Raw genomic sequence first — 20,127 nt, forward strand, 5'->3', positions numbered from 1 at the left:
GTAGCCTATAAGATGTATGAATGCTATATATATTATTTGTATTTAGATAGTAATACTCTTTAGTCATAGATTATTTAACTCAGTACATCTCAATACACAGCCAAATAGCTGTGTATATATAAAATTATGCAGATAATATATCTGAAATACATCTCTACTGAGTCATATGGATGCAAACATAAAGAATAGTTTATACTCCCACAGAATATATAGGTTAAATACATATGCAACCATTTACATGTGATATAGCCTATTGTACAAATAATATAGCTATAAACCTTTATAGAGCCATACACTGCCAATGTGAATATATATAGTAGACGGCATAAATAATAGACATTATTTCTAAAATTCACTCATCACATTGAGCCATACAGAAACAAATATATAAATTCAATAGATAAATGGAGATTTTTGGAGGACTAAAGTCTCCATGTGTTCCACAACTAATGAATCATGTAGAACAGAATCCAGTCCACATGCCTTCACATTAAACTGAGATGGACGGAGATCTGGCTCTCTGGCAAGGACACACACACACACACACACACACACACACACACACACACACACACACACACACACACACACACACACACACACACACACACACACACACACACACACACACTGGAGAGGGACCATCTGTTCCCCTGGAAATGTGCTGAAGGAACCAGGATACAGCAAAGCCTCACAAGAAACATGTACAAAACCCAATTAAGCATTTTATTAACACATATTTCTCTCCTTTTTATTAACAAATAGAAAACAGACTGCCTGTACAACAGATTGAATGCCATTTTTTTTAGTCTGCATGTAAACACAAAGTCAAATGAATTCATCCCATGTCTGCATTTTTCATCTTCCTTTGTGCTCAGGCCATAGGAGGAAAGAAACACTTGAGTATGCACATATTTCCAGACCAATGATGCTGTCGTGACGTTACGGGAGATTTGTCTTTACGAGCCACGGTGAGAGATGATCAGATGGCTGTTAATACCACATGTGGAGAGTTCAGGAGGTTTCGGGTTCCCAGCCTCAGCCTGTGAGGCGAGTCGTCTGTTTTCTCTCGCTTCAGATGCTAGTCTGAGCGAATGAGAGATGGCAGAGGTTCAGCTGGAGGAACGACACGTGACGGCTGTACATGTGTGGGCAGGTCGTTCAAAACAAGCTGACCTTTGACCTCAGCTGGCCCGGCATGGAACAAGGACTTTGCAGTGGCAGCAAGAACACCATTTTCTTGTCTTTCTTTCACTCGATAGGCCTTTAGAATGGAAGGGTTTCCAGAAAACGACTGCACACAGAGCAGAACGAGTCTGAACGTGTTCCCTCGTTTCGTTAGTTTAGTCAGTGTCCTTAACTAACTCAGGTGTAAGCATTTCATCTCTTTTATATTTGATTATACGGTTTTATAAAGTATCAGGAGGTGAAAAGGTTTTTTGTTTTTTTCTATTTATAAAAGTTCCCCTTTTCCCACCAAATAAAAGTAGATCATTTAAAATATAATAATGATAAAAAGTAAGAAATCATCAGCAGCTCTGAATGCTCCTCTTACAGTATTAGTAACCTGGGTCATGTGAAAATACATGTCCACATGTGCTGAAAATAATTGAACATATACAACAACAAAAAATCACAAATGAATAATAATAATAATATAAGAAACAAATAAGAATAAAAAAAGAACCCCTTAGATATGCAATGATCAGCATAAATGATACAAATATTGTATTTTCTGACAGATCGTACTGATGATACAATAATAATAATGATAATAATAATAAAAACAATGGCGGATGATGATGATGATAAGGTAATACAGAGACAGGAGCTGTGCATTAGAGACCAGAACGAAGCTTTTGTTGCTGTTTTCAGAGAGAGGAACAGGATTGCAGTGATTCCAGTGAAAGACGTCCTGTGATGTCTCCTCTCTTCTGATATTCCTCCTCTCTCAGTCTCTCTTTCTCCCTCCAGCTGTGGTGACTGAATAGGTGGGATGATTATGGCTCAGAAGGAAGCGGCGGCTCTCCGGATGTGGCGTTCTGAGGCGTTCTGGGAGTGGTTACGTTGCATAGTGATCGAAGCTGCCCAGGTACTCCAGAGCTGCTCTGTAGCACAGCTGGTACTGGTCCTGCACACACGGGACACACACAGTTAAAGACGACCCATTATGCTTTTTTACATGTTCAACGTGTAAACTCTTTAGTGTGTAATGTTGCTGTTTGAGCATATAAAAGCTCTGCTAAAGTCCCTCCAGTGGGAGTTAAGGCCCGTTCACACCAAGGACGATAACTATAAAGATACCGATAAAGATACAGTTCTAAAACTCGTTCTCAATATTAAAGAATAGCAGAGTTCACAGCACAGCTATAACAATAACGATATAGAGGTCAAGGTCAAGGTCACTTTTATTTATATAGCACCTTAAAACAACATTATTGCTGACCAAGGTGCTTCACAAAAAAACTATAAAAAATAACAGTCATACAAAAATACTAAGACTACATATACACAATTATGAAAAGGCCTGAGAAAAAAGATATGTTTTCAGAGATGACTTAAATGCATATAAGGAAGAAGATAACCTAACAAACTGAGGTAATGAATTCCACAGCTTAGGACCAAATACGGAAAAGGCTCTGTCACCTTTAGATTTCAAGCGAGACAGTGGAATGGTTAATAATTTGTCAGAGGATGATCTAAGAGATCTTGGGGGAGAGTATGGACAAATATGGTCTGAGATATAAACTGGAGCCAGACCATGCAAGGCTTAAAATCTGTATTTGACCGGTAGCCAATGTAAATGTGATAAAATAGGGGTGATATGCTCACGTTTTTTTCTTCCCCATTAAGAAGCGAGCTGCAGCATTTTGAACCAGTTGCAAACACAATAGTGAAAACTGGTTTATACCGGCATACAGAGCGCTGCAATAATCAAGCCTTGTTGAAATGAAAGCATGAATGACTGTCTCTAGATCACCAAAAGATGACCGTAAAACCCTAAATGTAGAGAAATGATATCGTTGGGATTTTTTTCCCCAGCTGTTGAATGATAAAACACTGTCAGCCAATCAGAATCCGTTCTAATTTAAAGGGCTCGCGCATTTAAAATGCCACCCGACATTGTTGAGAAGTTAATCGCAGAGGTCCAGAAAAATCCAGCACTGTTTGGCAAGTCAAACTCCTTTTCAAGAAAATGGATATGGCAAACAATCGTTCACACCCTCTGAATAAATGGTGAGGAGTTTTACCTCAGGTATCCAGCGCTCGTTTCCACAACATTGTCTTGCTTCCTTTGAAGTTGTGGGAAAAAAAGACTAGGTGTTGTTTTTATTCCACTATATTGACGTCAGCTAAATTCACTGTTAGATTAGATCGACTACACTAGCTTCACTCAAAACATAGCATGCTGAGGACATCTGCTCGTTAAAGCCGTGTAAATGAAACAAGAACAGCAAAAACATGTGTAATGACGTTGTACACACTTTGAAACCGCAGCGTGAGCATAGAATAACAGACCGTTATTGTTCATTGGTGTGGACACAAATAGTTATCGTTATAGTTATCGTTCTTGGTGTGAACAGCCCTTTATTCTCTATATCAGTGTCACTGTTTATGAACTCCCTGAAACGCCTCCATTGTAGTCTTGAGTTTCTTCTGGGAACGAACACGTCACAATATTCCTCATTTAAATAATTCATAGACAGAATAAAGGGGCGGGGCTTGGTTGAGTTAGTAGTGTGTTGAAACTGGTGGTTATGGTAAGGGGAGGGACATTTCCCAAACACACTCGAAGCACTTGACCAATCACAACACACTGCTCCAGCCGACCAATCAGAGCACAGTGTGCTTTTCAGAAGGAGGGGCTTCAGAGAGACAGGAACTAAACAGAGCGTTACTGACAGACTGGGAAGAGAGGAGCTGCAACAATGGAAAATATGGGGAAATGCGGGATATGGGGATAATATGGGGATAATGTTCATAATGCGTTTTATGAACATAAAGGCATGAAAACCAACTTTACCAATTCAAGACTTTGAAAATGGGCATAATAGGTCCTCTTTAAAACACAGCAGCACAGACTAAACCGCCCTGAGGAGCTTGAACTAATGCTTTACCTAAAAGTGGATCATGTTCTCAGCCTCATTCCTTCCTGATTTGCAGCAACATGAGAACTTTTACATTTTCAGTTGAACCATTCCTTTTACACCAGAGAGTGTGAGCTTACCTCTGTCTGTACCATGGCAGGTCTCTGCGTGCGGAGTGTTTTTATGGTCTGGAACATGTCCACTACCCCTTCATACCTCATCCGCTCCAGGACAATACTTAAAGTGATGAAGACTCCTGTTCTGCCGACACCAGCACTGAGACAGAGAGACAGAGAGAGAGAGAGAGAGAGAGAGAGAGAGAGAGAGAGAGAGAGAGAGAGAGAGAGAGACAGCAGTTCAGCACACAAACACAACATCTAACGTTCGAACGAAATAACAAGATTTTGTAAATCTCTTCTGCTCACCAAGACTGCATTTATTTGATCAAAAAATTCTATAAAAATAGTAATATTGTAAAAATACTGTATTATTACAATTTAAAATAACCATTTTCTATTTGAATATATTTTAAACTGTAATTTATTCCTGTGATGTAAAGCTGAATTTTCAGCATCATTACTCCAGTCTTCAGTGTCACATGATCCTTCAGAAATCATTATAATATGATGATTTGCTGGTCAAAAAACATTTCCGATTATTATCAATGCTGAAAATATTTTTGTGGAAATAGAAATCTTCTGTAACATTTTAAATACTTTTACTGTATTAAAGTATTTATTTCTTTCAAAAATAAAAAATATTATTGACCCATATACAGATACATCCAGTAAAGTTTTGACAGAGATTTACAACATTTAGAAAATCACATTATATGTGAATATTTAATTTATCATGCAGCACTACTACACACACACACACACACACACACACACACACACACACACACACACACACACACACACACACACACACACACACACACACACACACACACACACACACACACACACACACACACACACACACACACACACACACACACACACACACACACACACACTCGTTCACTCTGCCTCTCACCTGCAGTGAACAGTAATCGGTCCGTCCTGTCCAAACTGCTCCTTGGTTTTGTGGACTTGGCCAATGAAATCAATAAAGCCCTCTCCTGTCTTTGGCACGCCTTGTTCTGGCCAATCGGTGAACTGAAACTGGCGGATCGTCCTTGACTGGCCATCCTAAGAGAGAGAGAGTGTGTTGTAAGAGTGTATTTTAAAGACAGCACAGCTGAAGTCATGCGTCACGTCTGCTGAACTCACCCTGGCGTCTGTGACTTTAAACTCTCGTAAGATGTACTGTGGCATGTTGTATTCAGCCATGGGGTCCACGACGAAGTACTGGTATCGCGCAGATCTTTCTGCAGGCCAGTACTGATGACACTTCTCCTGTGAAACAGAACACACACGTGGTTAAAAGAGTGGTTCACACTTAATTGCTTTGTCCAAATCCCAAAGCTTTTTTTGTTCATCTTTTGATTTCTACGTTTCTTGCCTTTTGTCCCTTAGATGTTAACGCACAGAAGGCCAGCCCGAGGCCAGCAGACAAGCTGATTTCCAGCATCATTAACATTTCATTAACAGTATTATTTTGTGTTAATTACAGCAGAGCTTTCCCCCAAATGAACATCCACATTGCATGTTTATTTTGTTATTATTATCTGCTACACTTATATCAGTCCCTTCAAAGGATTTTGTGATCTTTCAATTGCAAGAATTAATGCAAATATAATAGATTCCGGCATTATTTGTGACAGCTTGCATTTTTGCATAATTCTTCCACAAAAACATTAACCTGAGGAGCTAGGAGGTAGGTTCAACTGCCGGACCATAATTGATTTCAGTAATTATGCAAATTTTGTTTACAGTAACTGTACTTTTACTGTCACTTATACTAATTGCATGACTACATAATGATTATCGTTAGGTTTTTATTGCAAAAATAAATAAAAAAAATGCTGTAAATATCACTGCATTTTTTTAGAAAGGCTGCAGCAAATTTAGTCAGTTTGGGATGCAAAATTAGAATTAGTTTCAGTTTTAGTTAATGATGATAATAACCCTGTCTTAAAGTTGACAGCACATCCTTTCACAACCCAGTCGATTCCCAATGAATTCCTGGTTGAATATCTTGTTTCGCTCTGAATCACATCACAGAAGTAAAATGAGCTGCTTAGAGCCACTCACATTGTCTTGGTTCATTGATGTGTGCAGGAATGTGCGAATCGGTCACAACTCACCCGTCCCATCTCTCTGAGCTTCGTCAGCATCACCACGATGGTGGAGTTGTGCTCCCAAAGCATCCTCCAGAAGTCCTCTGTGGTTTCAGACAGAGGACCTTGTGTGGCGATGTACGCCTTCTGCTGTCTGCAGGAACAACACATGAAGATACAGTTTAAGAACACACCAATCCTCACAGTCCGCTAACAGCAGCTCTCTCCATGAGGGAGGAGTGATTCCTCTAATCTAACAGCAGGAGGCGCTGCGGCTCCGTGACCGTGAGCAGAAACACATCAGACAGACAGAGAAGGAGATAAAGATGCAGTGAGAGAAAGAGGGAACAGAGAACAGAGAACGAGAGAGTGTGTGAAGGCAGAAGAGCTCCAGATCACTCAAACTCTGTCCCGTTTGGCACTAGCGGATGCTTCCAGCGCTCATCCTGCTGTGAGATCCTCTGATCCAAGTTTTTATTTTAGATAAACTTGAGCAAATGCATCTCCGCTGTGCTTGAACAAGTGGAGTAAATGTCTACTCCACCTTCTGCACACTCCTCGTCTTCCAGTGATTTTATCAGTGCAGGTTTTCTTGAGAAATCTATCTATCTATCTATCTATCTATCTATCTATCTATCTATCTAGATATCTATCTATCTATCTATCTATCTATCTATCTAGATATCTATCTATCTATCTATCTATCTATCTATCTATCTAGATATCTATCTATCTATCTATCTATCTATCTAGATATCTATCTATCTATCTATCTATCTATCTAGATATCTATCTATCTATCTATCTATCTATCTATCTATCTATCTATCTATCTATCTATCTATCTATCTATCTATCTATCTATCTATCTATCTATCTATCTATCTATCTATCTATCTATCTATCTATCCATCCATCCATCCATCCATCCATCCATCCATCCATCCAGTTTGTTTTGGTTAACTTTTTGATCTATATTTATATTACGGTGAGGTGTATATCTTACATAAATATCATATCAATGTGGCAAAAAACAATTATATAGAACAGTGAAATCGCTCAAAGTATCATGAACTTCTCTGTCTTGCTGACACTGGACTACAGTATCTTACAACAATCCACTGTCTTTACTCCCATTGGTTGGCACATCACATCACTGCTCATTTGCATAAAATGAAACATCACTAGACACGCCCACATTTCCAATCATCACAGTTGCGGACTCTCACTGACTACGGCTCGTTTCGGTCACTGCAAATCACTGAATGAGTTAACGCATCTTCACACATGGCATGCTGGGAGAAAACCGCATTCATCCAACATATGGTGAAGGAGGCTGAGACACACACACACACACACACACACACACACACACACACACACACACACACACACACACACACACACACACACACACACACACACACACACACACACACACACACACACACACACACACACACACACACACACACACACACACACACACACACACACACACACACACACACACACACACACACACACACACACACACCTCACAGGTGTGATAGAGCCTCATTTGTTCACTAAATGACAGGAAAGGAAATTGCTGCCCCCCCACCCATCACACACACACACACACACACACACACACACACACACACACACACACACACACACACACACACACACACACACACACACACACACACACACACACACACACACACACACACACACACACACACACACATGCTCATCAAGCTAAAAGCATGTGAAAGCCCTTCTCCCTCTGTCCTTCATTACAAACACGATTACTGCCAATTACTCTGTTTACACTTCAGTCGGGCGGCAGATGCAGTGGGAGCTCTTTGATTGGCCGTTAATTTGATTAAGGGCCAATAATGAGCACAGATTCTTGACACACCTTCCTCCCTCCACCTCACATGACCCCTCAGCAGCAAAGGAAGTACTTCACATTTAATTCTGAATGTTATTAAAGGATTATTCATAATGAGCACTGCTGCAAACGTTCCCTGAGGCAGAAAGTTGCAATGCATCCCAAGAACTACAGTCACAGAGACGGGATATTTTATATGATGCATATGAGACTGTACGGTCCATTGAGTAGGTTGTACTGTCTTAGGTAATGCAATTTTAATATCCATTTTTCCAGGTTTTCATTCACAGGAAACTCTTCAATGAGATTTTGTACTGCACAATCCACTGAACAGACAGTATTGAAAGAAGTGATATGAATATTTATTGCAAACAAACTAAGCATGTGTTTACTATGTGTACTATTATTACACTCTCAAAAAGTTATATGAAAATATGATCATATAACACCGATTTTATCATCACTGCATTGGTTACCTATAAAGTTCCGTATTAATTATAAGGTATTGCTACTGACTTATAAAGCCCTAAACGGCTTAGCTCCAGTCTATTTAACGGATCTTCTATCGCCCTATAATCCATCGCGCTCTTTAAGATCACTAAATTCAAGGCTTTTGGTCATACCTAGGATATCCAGAACCACCAAAGGAGGGAGAGCATTTTCACATTTGGCTCCAAAACTCTGGAATAGTCTTCCTGATACTGTTCGTTGCTCAGACTCGCTCTCCCAGTTTAAAACTAGATTAAAGTTGCATTTCTTCAGCCAGGCATTCATATAATCCTACAGTTCAAACTACAATCCGGCCTCTAGCTCATAAATGCCAGAGGAGAACTGGCCCCCGACTGAGCCTGGGTTCTCCCAAGGTTTTTTTTTTCTCCATTAGGTCACCTGATGGAGTTTTAGGACACCATTAGGTCACTTGATGGAGTTTTTCGGTTCCTTGCCACTGTTGCCTTTGGCTTGCTCAGTTGGGGATATTTTGGGGATATTTAATTTAATTTTATCAATCAATAAATTCCTCTTGAAACAAACTTTGTTGTATTATTTTAATTTAATACTGTGAAGCTGCTTTGATACAATCTGTATTGTGAAAAGCGCTATACAAATAAACTTGACTTGACTTGACTCTCTGGAATACTTCAATCTGATTGGTCAGCTGCAGGATTCTGTGCTCGTACTTATATGAGTGCTAAACTGTGTAATTAGCATTGCCATCTTTCTGCTAAACATCTAATTTTGTGTTCGATAGAAGAAAAAGAAGTGATAAAGATAAAAATAAAAGACAATTTATTAATAATAACAATAATAATTTTATCTTACAGAATAAACAGTAAAATGTAAAGTAAAATGCAGGGCAATCTTAAATAAATAAAAAACCCAGATATATAAGCGCTTCTCATTACATATTTGGGAAGATGGCTAGGTAATGTTGCATTTTCATATGCATGTGAAAGGATTAGTTCACCTCAAAATGAGAATTTCCTGATAATTTACTCACCCCAGTGCCATCCAAGATGTTCATGTCTTTCTTTCTTCAGTGGAAAAGAAATTAAGTTTTTTGAGGAAAACATTTCTGGATTTTTCTCCACACAATGGACTTCAACAGTAACCAAATTGTTAAAGTCCAAATCAATGCAGTTTCAAAGGGCTCTGCACAATCCCATCTGAGGAATAAGGTCTTATATGGTGAAACGATCGGTCATTTTCTAAATGACACAGTGTCCTGCTTCACTCTGAAACACATCAGATTATATACTGTATGTATATAATTAAATCGCAGCCTTTGCAGGTTGGAAAATATAGAAATCCATATAAATACAGAACACCTAATACAGAACCCTTGGGAACTATTCCTTTAACTCTGTCTCAGTGGTGGGCTGGATCAAACCCAGTGCAGTCGGCTGAACGTTTATCTGTGTGTGTGTGTGTGTGTGCGTGATAGATTGAGCTCTGCATGGAGTCCAGACTCCTCATGACGGGTAATCCTATTATTTGTCCGCTGAACTGTGTTCATCACCTGTCAGCTCGTGGCCGCAGGGCCCCTCTGATTCCCAGCGCTGATAGCGCTCCAGTTATGGACAGTCCTGCCAATAAGAACAATTTGTCCTGACAACTAGCAGCACAAAGGCAGTAGACACGCAGACGCAGACTTCCGAGACGGGCCATGACTCTGAGCTGTCACATCCAGCAGGAGTCAAAGAGATGGAGAGACTCGCTTCAGAAGAACACGCCATGTTTTATCCCAGTTCTCCAGAGCCGGAGTCACAGTTGCTCTCAATTGGTTCTCAGATCTCTGTTTATGACAGGGTATAATTCTGAATTTAGGATCTGCCTCCCTTTTAATTCAGGAGTGCGAGTTTGAATTAAAATGTCCTCACCACAGGATGTTGAATTGAAATTAAAGGAAGAAGAATTTACTGAATTGCAATCGCACAACCCTGATTCTCTCTCTCACACACACACACACACACACACACACACACACACACACACACACCTGTATCCGTCGATGAAGCTGGCGTTGATGTAGTCGGACCCCTCCACTCCTCTGATTGGCTGAAGACACACACGGCTCGACTCGAAGGGCATAATGTTGACCAGTCGGTTCTTGAATTTGTTGCACGGCAGACTAGCGCTGATGAATCTGGAGGTGTGTGCTTTAGAGTTGGCCAGTTTCTGCAGAGTGAAAAGACACACAACACATTTATAGTGCTTTAAAACTATGAAATAGACAAATACACACTACAGTTCAAAAGTTTGGGGCCGGTAAGTTTATATTTAATATTTATATTTTTTATATTTAAAGTTAATATTTGTATGCAGGAGGAATGCATTAAATTGAATCCCAAAAAATATGAGGCATCACAACGGTTGTCAACACTGATAATAATCCTAAATAATTTTTGAGTAGCAAATCATCATATCAGAATGATTTCTGAAGGATCATGTGACACTGAAGACTGAAGTAATGATGCTGAAAATTCAGCTTTGATCACAGGAAATAAATTACATTTTAAAACATGGAAAAGTTATTTAAAATTATAATAATATTTCACAATATTACTGTTTTTCGTTCTTTTTTCTAAACTAAATGCAGTCTTGGTAATCAGAAGAGACTTTCAAAAACATTAAAAAAAAACGTACCGACCCCAAACATCTTATTTGGCATCGTTATATTGTGTTTTAGATATTAGATTCAGAATCGGTCATTGAAAAGAAAGGAATGCTCTGGGTTTAGAAGTTAAGTTTCAAGTATTTGTAGCACAGAAATGAGTTGAACTCAAAAGCAGTTTTCCACAGTCAACATTTGACGTCTTTCTCTGGCAAAGAATGAATGTTTTGAGTGGCTTTGTTCTCAAACTTCAAATGATATGTGCTCTTTGAATCTCAGCGTGTCACCAGGAAGCATCATGGGAAAAAAAACAGCCCATTAAAGTCATTCATGTTGTGCAGGGAAACCCAAATGTGTCAACACACAGCTCCGACTGCACTGATTCTTCACAACATCAAGCATTTAAAACCTGATTACATCTATAATGATCCTACATGTAAAACATCTCTGAGCCTCATCATTGGGGCTGTGAATGCCTCTGAGGACAGCTGTTGTGTGTTAAAGCCCAGTCGTGCAGGAGTTTTTCAGCTTTAACTCTCACCAGTCACAGATACAGGCTCTCAGCTTCTCCTTCAGCTCCCAACGCATTATTTGAATAATTAAAAAGTGCACCTTTGTTTTAGTAAGGATGTTTCTGCAAAGAAATTCAATGTGCATGGCTTTCCTCTGTCTACAGCGCTTTTTCTTGTAGTATAACTGAGAAAATGCAATCAACCTTTATCATTAGACACGCGAATCATAAGGAATTGACCAATTCAGTTTCAGATTCGAAGTCTATGGAAGCTTGTCTCCGCCAAAGAATAAAAAATAAAAATGGTAATTCATTGCGACTTTTTATCTCACAATTCTGACTTTTATTCTAGTAATCGCGAGTTTATATCACGCAATTCTGACTTTATAACATGCTTATTATAACTATTATAACTGGCTTAGTTATGAAGTCAAAATTGTTCCATTAACAAAACCTGCTTTTCAATCCCAATTAGTATTATTTTTAGTATTATTTAAATATTATTATAGTGTTTAATATTTTTTATTAATTTTTATTTTTATATTTTCGTTTTTTTTTATGAGCTTTGTCGTTATTATTATTTTTAACATTACTATTATCTTATTTTCAGTTTTAGTTTCAGTTCAATTTGATTTATTTCCAATTAGTAATTTTAGCGCTCAAGTTTAAACTTATTTCACTTAGTTGCCTAGGTAATATTTATAGTTTTCATAACATTTTTATAATTTTTTTTATTTATTTCAGGATTATTTCAATTAACAAAAACGTTTTTAATAATTTTAGTAAATGATAATAACCCTGTTCCCAACTCTACTAAAAAGGCAAGATAAACCTCTAAGCAGGGACTAAAATGAACACTCGCCAAGAGCCAAATGCAAGTAAAAATCGGCGTTGGCGAATATATGAAACTGTGTCAATCGCCAGTTGGCCAGTAACATTTTTATGAATTCTAACAATGCAAAATTGTGAGAACATGAGCGTGAATGACGCTCGGGACAGTTGATAGGGACAGTGCTAAATTGTCATGAATGTTTCAGCCTTGCTAATTTAAATATTCAAGCTCAAGAAGATGCGAAAGGGAGTTTAATTCATTACTTGCGCGCTGTGTGGGAAGTTTTCCGTGCACAAACATCCGAAGCTGTATCCTAATCATCAAATTCATCCTGACTGGCTGTGATTTTGTGCCTTCATGTAGTGTTTTGCTTTCAGTGAGGAGAGAAGAACTGACACTGGAACCCTGTTGTGTCGTGCCAGGTTAGGAAGATGTCCGAGAATATGTGTGTGTTTCTGACCTTAAACTCCAGTTCCATGGCGGTGACGGTGTCTCCGGGCGACACCTGCGTGAGCTTCTGGATGTGTGTGTACAGGCTCCGCGCCGGGACCTCGGTGTTCCCGCAGGTGGCGGCCTCCAGCAGGGCCTCGTGGATGAAGATATACTGATCTTCTGTCTGCACCATGTAGTTCCTCTGAGCGCGCATGCAGGTCACGTGACCGTAGATATCCACTGACTTCTCGTGCTTCATCCGCTCGAGCATGGCCTCTATTACGATAAAACAGCCTGTTCGACCCACGCCGGCGCTTCCATGGAAAAACACAAGGGAAATCTCACATTTAGATTGAATTCACAGGTGCACGAGCACATTTATAGATATGTGAGTGGAAATCAGGATCTACCTGCAGTGAACCACCATGGGTCCGGCGTCAGGTGGGTTGCAGGCCTTGACCCTGCGTAGAAAGGCTAAAATTGGTGTAGGGTATTCAGGAACGCCGTGATCCGGCCAGGCCATGAACTGGAACTGCCGAACTTCCCGTTTCTCACTGGATCCATTCTGTTAGAACACATTCAAGGAGACATATGTGACCCTGGATCACAAAACCAGTCACATGTTGCATGGGTATATTTGTGGCAATAGCCAACAATACATTGTACGGGTCAAAATTATAGATTTTTCTTTCATGCCAAAAATCATTAGAATATTAAGTAAAGATCATGTTCCATGAAGATATTTTGTAAATTTCCTACCGTAAATATATAAACATTTATTTTTGTGAGTGAATGCAGCACAATCGTGAACATAAATGCACAACTTTAAAGGCGATTTTCTCAATGTTTAGATTTTTTTTGCACCCTCAGATTCCAGATTTTCAAATAGTTGTATCTCGGACAAATATTCTATCCTATCCTAACAAACCATACATCTATGGAAAGATTGTTTATTCAGCTTTTTCGTGATGTATAAATCTCAATTTAAAAAAATGTACCCATGTGACTGGTTTTGTGGTCCAGGGTCACATATGAAAAATAATAAATAGTATGTTTAGTACTGTATGAGCTCGTTAACTTATGACTGCCTACATTTTCATATCAGCACCTATTTAGCATTCATCTGGCCTGTTCTGATGAACTATGTGAGTACATGGAGGTTAGCCAATCAAAACAGGTCTTATAGTTGCAGTTGTAAATCAGTCTGTTTAACAGTAAGGATCTGAGGGAGGGTGCAAAATTGGTTATGAAAACAGATTTTTTTCTCCAGGAAACGTTGACTAACAGTATAAGTGGACTTATGTGGGACAAACTGCACAATTTGACCCATGTAAACATTTACAGAAAAATTCTCTTCAAAAATTATTTTGTCATAAAATCCTTTTCTATTTGGGAAATCTTTTATAAAATGTTGCTACTAGTACCCGAGCAGACTTTTTTACCAAGAGGGAGTTTCATCTCGCACTACTAATTCAATTTGGATGTTTTTGTGGAACTATTTCCAGGTTCATTTATTCAGTTCTGCTGTGTGACGCCTCCACATCAGAATTAATGAGCAGAAAAGTTTCATTCATTTGTGCGAACGCAGCGTATCTAACTGAGCGTCAAATTTAAATCAACATGAACATCTAAAACTAGTTGTTTTGAGTATAGTTTTCATTGCATTTTTTTACAGAGCCTGAATGTCACTTGAAAAAAATCGAAAAGTGGTGAAAAAAAGAAAAAAGATAATCATCTATAAACACACACAGACCTTATAGAGAGCGAAGGTTCTGACGCTGTAGGTGGCCAGTTCCACTGTATCCAACATGGACACTTGAATCATGCCGTATGTTTCTGTTCCACGGCTCGGCCAGTACTGATCACACTTCACCTACAATCACAAACACACACACACAAGCATCACACAAGGCCTGGCGCTGTGCTTCTGCTTTAGAGACGCTGAAGCGAATGCAGGGCTGGTGGCCTGAGGGTCTCTCTCTGGCACTGATGGGACAGATGGGGAATCACGCACCACAGAGTGTCCAGGACTGTGCTGAACCTCAGGCTCTGATAACACACACACGGGTCACATACTGTGTGCACACACACGCGCACCGAGCGCAGAGGGCCGTGTTAGTAATGACTGGGGTTGAGATGCATTAGCGTGACCCATCTGGGCTTCGGTAAACACTGCTGTTCTTCCGACACAAAGAACAGGTACAATCTGTGCACTTGTTCAAGATAATTAATAAATACTGCGGACAAACAAAACCCCCCCATTAAACTTTTTAGATTTTTAGAATGAAATAAAAAAATGTCATATTCATTTTTTGTGTCTTTTGCTGTGTCAAAAATGTCATATTTCATTTTTTGTGTCTTTTGCTGTGTCAAAAATGTCATATTTCATTTTTTGTGTCTTTTGCTGTGTCAAAAATGTCATATTTCATTTTCCTCGTTGAGGACGTCCCTGGTGTTCCCTTCTTCAAATCTTAAGAGAGTATAGAAGGTAATAAAGCCATTTCATATTGTGAATTGAATACAATCCTGTTATGTTTCGGGATGCACATTAAAGTATATCTGTGATAACGGAGCACAGCAGGATGTACAATCACATTCATTTTCTATATAGAGTTTGACAAGTCTGTTATTGAAAGCACATAATAACAAGGCTTATTTTTTCCAATTCAATCAGTATATTCTTTTTCTATTTTTGTGTATTCTAGCATGTATTCTAGACTGAAATCAAGTTATGTTTGTGAGCTATATATATATATATGTATGTACCTACATTGAACTTAATACAAATTATATTATATCGCAAATGATATATATATAAAAGGCAAAACACGAGGTACATAATTCTATTAGAAAGCTTACATTAGATCATGTATTTTGAGACTGAGCATGTGGAGTAAAACAGAATGACCATCTGGCCACACGGCAGGTGAGGGAACATGTAACGCCTCCCTCTCTCACAAACACACATCACTTCCTGCTCAATAGACCTGACACTTATGGTCATTTCCTTTTCTAGATCATTCTCGGAGAGGCCACATGTTTGCATGTGTTTATGAAGTTGTTGAGAAAACACAAATATTTTAGGAATCTGTCAAAAACTTGTTTAAAACTAAAAAGCAAATAACAAACTAAAACAACTAAATAGTCTTTATTCACACATATTAACAAAAAAACGTAATATTTTGTATGGTGTCCTCTGGCCTTGATAACAGCTTACATTCTTGCGCCATTGTTTTTATGTACAGTACATTTCCACAGTCTCTGTTGTTATTGACTTCCAAATAGTTTTGTTCCCAAAGATTATTTGTGCGATCTATCTTTGAATCCACTAAATCCCAAATTTGTTCAAGTCTGGACTTTGACTTGGCCAACTGTGACTAAAGAGTTTACACATACTGGTGGATAAACCATTACAGAAACATAAAAAAAACATGATTTTGGTAATCACCAATACTGTTAGTTTAGGGCAGCTGTGGCACAAACCTTACATTGGGTGGTGGTGGCGCAATGGATAAGACACATGCCTTTGGTGTGAGAGACCCGGGTTCGAATCCACTGTGAGACACCAATGTGTCCCTGAGCAAGACACTTAACCCCTAGTTGCTCCAGAGGCGTGCAACCTCTGACATAATTAGCAATTGTAAGTCGCTTTGGATTAAAGCGTCAGCTAAATGAATAAATGTAAATGTAAATGTCTAATAAATGTGTGAAGCACTGGATATATAGTCGTTATTGTGATTTATAGTCGGTACATGTTCCTACTTAAAAAAAAAAATTATCTAGAAAGTTTATTTAGTTCCATATAAAGTTCCCGAGTGAAATCTCACCCTGCTCTTCTCCTCCAGTCTGGTCATCATGACGATAGTGTTGGTCCTCTGCTCCCACACCATCCTCCAGAAGTCACTGAGCGTCTCGGGTAAAGGACCTTGAGTGGCGATGTAGGCGTTCTGCTTGCGGTAGCCGTCGATGTAGTTGCCATTGATGTAGTCACTTCCCGGCACACCTGCGGTTAACACACATCGAAAGGCTGCTAACTGAGCATTGCACTGTACAAAACATGTCCTTGGTAGGCCAAATTGGAATGTGCACAATGTAATATTTTGAAATATGTAATATTTTGAAATATGTTAAACAGCATTGAGAATAAATTCTCCAAAATAATTAATAAACAGTCATGATTTAAGACTTTAAGGCCTTTCACAGAATTCAGTAGATGTAGATTGTGTGCAGAACTCGTCATTGCTGAATCTCTCTTTATTTTGGGATGTTAAAGCACATACACTTCTGTTCAAAAGTTTGGGGTCAGTAAGATTTTTTCTTAAAGAAATTAATACTTTCATTCAGCAAGCACGCATTCAATTAAAGTGGTGGTAAAATGCCATTTTCACAAAATGTAAAATAAGTCTCTGATGTCCCCAGAGTGTGTATGTTAAGTTTAGCTCAAAATACCCCACAGATATTTTTGTATAGCATGTTAAATTTGTCACATTTTGAGGGTGAGCAAAAACACAGTTTTGTGTCTGTTCCTTTAAATGCAAATGAGCTGCTGCTCCCGGCACAGGGGGCGGAGCTTCAACAGCTTGCACTCACACAGACATGTACTGGAAATTTCAAAAACTTTTAGCCTTTTATGTTCAAACCGGAGTCAGACAATGATGGAGAGACTCGAGAAGAAGTGACAACATGTAGAAGCAACAGGACATTTCTGAATGGTTAGTTGGTGAATTTATGTAGCTTATGTGTAGTTATCTTCTAGTCATTGATTAGCATATTCTGTCTTGATAATCTATAAATCGTGTTCCGGGGGCGGGGTTTATGTAAATTTTAGCGTTAGTGATGTCACTAACCCTTGAGGAATGTGGTGTAGTTCCTACCAGCCGATTGTTGTAGTCCTTAAAAAGCACTTTCTTTAAAAGCAAATATCTCTCTTTGCTTTGAACTTTGAGCATTGCAACTCAGCAGATGTTGTTTATGCTCAAACAGCAACATTACACACTAACTAAAGTTAAAAAAGTGAAATCATAATCAACCACCCCTTTAATCAAAAGTGAGAGCAAAGACAAAAGCGTGTTTCCGATTTACCATTTTCCAAATTATTTAATAAACAGTCGTGATTTAAGACTTGAAGGATTGCTTTCACAGAATCTAGTAGATGTAGATTGTGATAGATATGCTGTTCAATTGAACTTTCTATTCAAGAAAAGTGTGTTTCGGTACTTACCATCAACAGGAGTCAGCACAACCCTGGAGTGATCGTACGCAATGACGTTTGCGTAGCGGTTCTTGGGCTTGTTGACCTCTAGGTTGGAGTTCTCCCAGGTGAACTGCTGGCCAGGGTCGATAGACTGGAGGACAGGAGGACAAAACATGAGCAGTTAGTATGAGTTCGTTAGAAATCTAGATCATCACTCCCATTTACCTATTCACCCATTGCGCAAATGAATCCTTCCTTCTGAGAGATCTCCCTCGTCTGTTTCGGTTATTTATCGGTATCTTCTTGAGCATTCATACAAACCCTTATCTATTACAACTGTTTGGGCCAAGGATCTTAATGAACATGTGCATGTTTTATTTTCAGGTATGGAGGATGTTTAAGCCGTCTTCAAAGAACCCCAATCATCAAATGATTCACTGGAAATTACGTCATAGGGTTTACTTGACTTCTATGAAACGTTTCTATATGAATCTATCCTCCTCTCCCAAGTGTAATCTTTGTTCTCAAGGATCTCTAGGCACGTACTTGCACTTCTTTTGGGACTGTCCCTCTCTCTCACCTTTTTGGACCCAGCTCTCACAGGATTTATCATATCTGTTGGACACTGATATTTGTTTGACCCCACATCATTTTTTCTTGAACGATTTTAGGGACCTTACCTTATCCATTCAACAAAGATATTTACTGTTAACCGCTCTCACAGCGGCAAAGAAAATGTTAGTTAACCGCTGGAATCCTCTTCACACAATGGACAGACGAACATGGACAGTGTCTTTGCTGGACATTATATCGATGGAACTCTCAACTTCTCGTATGCACGGATCCAATGTTAAGACGGTGAATTTATGGCATGCTGCTTTTGATATTGTTTCAACTTTTTTAACATCTATGTATTTTTTTTTCTATGTTTGTATTTTATTTTTATTTTTATTTTCTTGAAGTCTTCCAGGAGTGGGATGGGGTCGGTTCTAGATTTGTATAGTTGCTTTTTGCTTTGTATTTTTGTTTTTCTTGACTTTAAAAAAAGAAAACTCAATAAACAGTTGTTAGAGAGTAAATGAAGAAAAAGAACCTCACTTCTAATCTTATGCCATTGGTTGAGCCGAACGATGACATGTTGACTCATGAAAACCTGTTTTATTGTAACATAACTTATTCAGGATATTCAATGAGAAAAGATATAGGGAATTAGTGTAACAATTTAACAGAGAAGTACATAAGACAGGTGACTAGATAGAAGAGCTTTAAAAATAAGCGGGTTTGGTGTCATCAGCTAAAACAAGGGACGTTGGAGCAAGTTTCATTTCATTTTGATTAAAGTTTACAAATACATGGAACAATGAGCACCAATGGCTACGTTTACATGCAACCATATAATCAGTTAGTAATCGGATTGACGGCTCAATCGGACTGAAAAGCCTTCATGTAAACATCTTAATCGATCCGATTGCGCTCGATCCGAATGAAATTTCGATCCGATTGAAAGGGGTGGTTTATTCCTTTTCTAATCCGATCGAGAGGACATGTAAACACTTGATCGGATTGAAAACCAGACTGAAAGGATTGCGCATGTGCAATGACGTTGAAATAGCGTAATGACGTATGACGCGCTGAACGAGCTGTTCTTGCTGTTGAATAAAGTGTCATATAAATGTCATATAAATGATCACTCAGTGTCTGTGAAGTGGAGCAGGACAACGTCCCACCAGTCCTTGTTCTTTCAGATTCTCATCCACAGACGCATTTTTACTGCATGATAAATATAAACAGCACAGCAAAACGGTTCATAAGCTCATTGTCTCCAAATTATGACCAGGAATGGATAAAT

General features: G+C 38.9%; 1 protein-coding gene across 1 annotated transcript in view; it reads right to left on the reverse strand.

The window, feature by feature from the left end:
• Positions 1-712: 712 nt before the first annotated feature.
• The window catches only part of ptprfa (protein tyrosine phosphatase receptor type Fa), a 195,549-nt gene continuing 176,134 nt past the window's right edge, over positions 713-20,127 (reverse strand). Inside the window, 11 exon segments of the mRNA XM_082136098.1 lie at positions 713-2,131; positions 4,229-4,364; positions 5,130-5,284; positions 5,366-5,491; positions 6,343-6,469; positions 10,695-10,873; positions 13,113-13,398; positions 13,495-13,649; positions 14,838-14,957; positions 16,912-17,087; positions 18,306-18,429. Of these exon segments, the coding sequence (XP_081992224.1) occupies positions 2,063-2,131; positions 4,229-4,364; positions 5,130-5,284; positions 5,366-5,491; positions 6,343-6,469; positions 10,695-10,873; positions 13,113-13,398; positions 13,495-13,649; positions 14,838-14,957; positions 16,912-17,087; positions 18,306-18,429 (1,653 nt within the window). The 3' untranslated portion in view covers positions 713-2,062.

Source organism: Leuciscus leuciscus (genome assembly GCF_965113295.1).
Source record: "Leuciscus leuciscus genome assembly, chromosome: 14".
Lineage (NCBI taxonomy): Eukaryota > Metazoa > Chordata > Actinopteri > Cypriniformes > Leuciscidae > Leuciscus > Leuciscus leuciscus.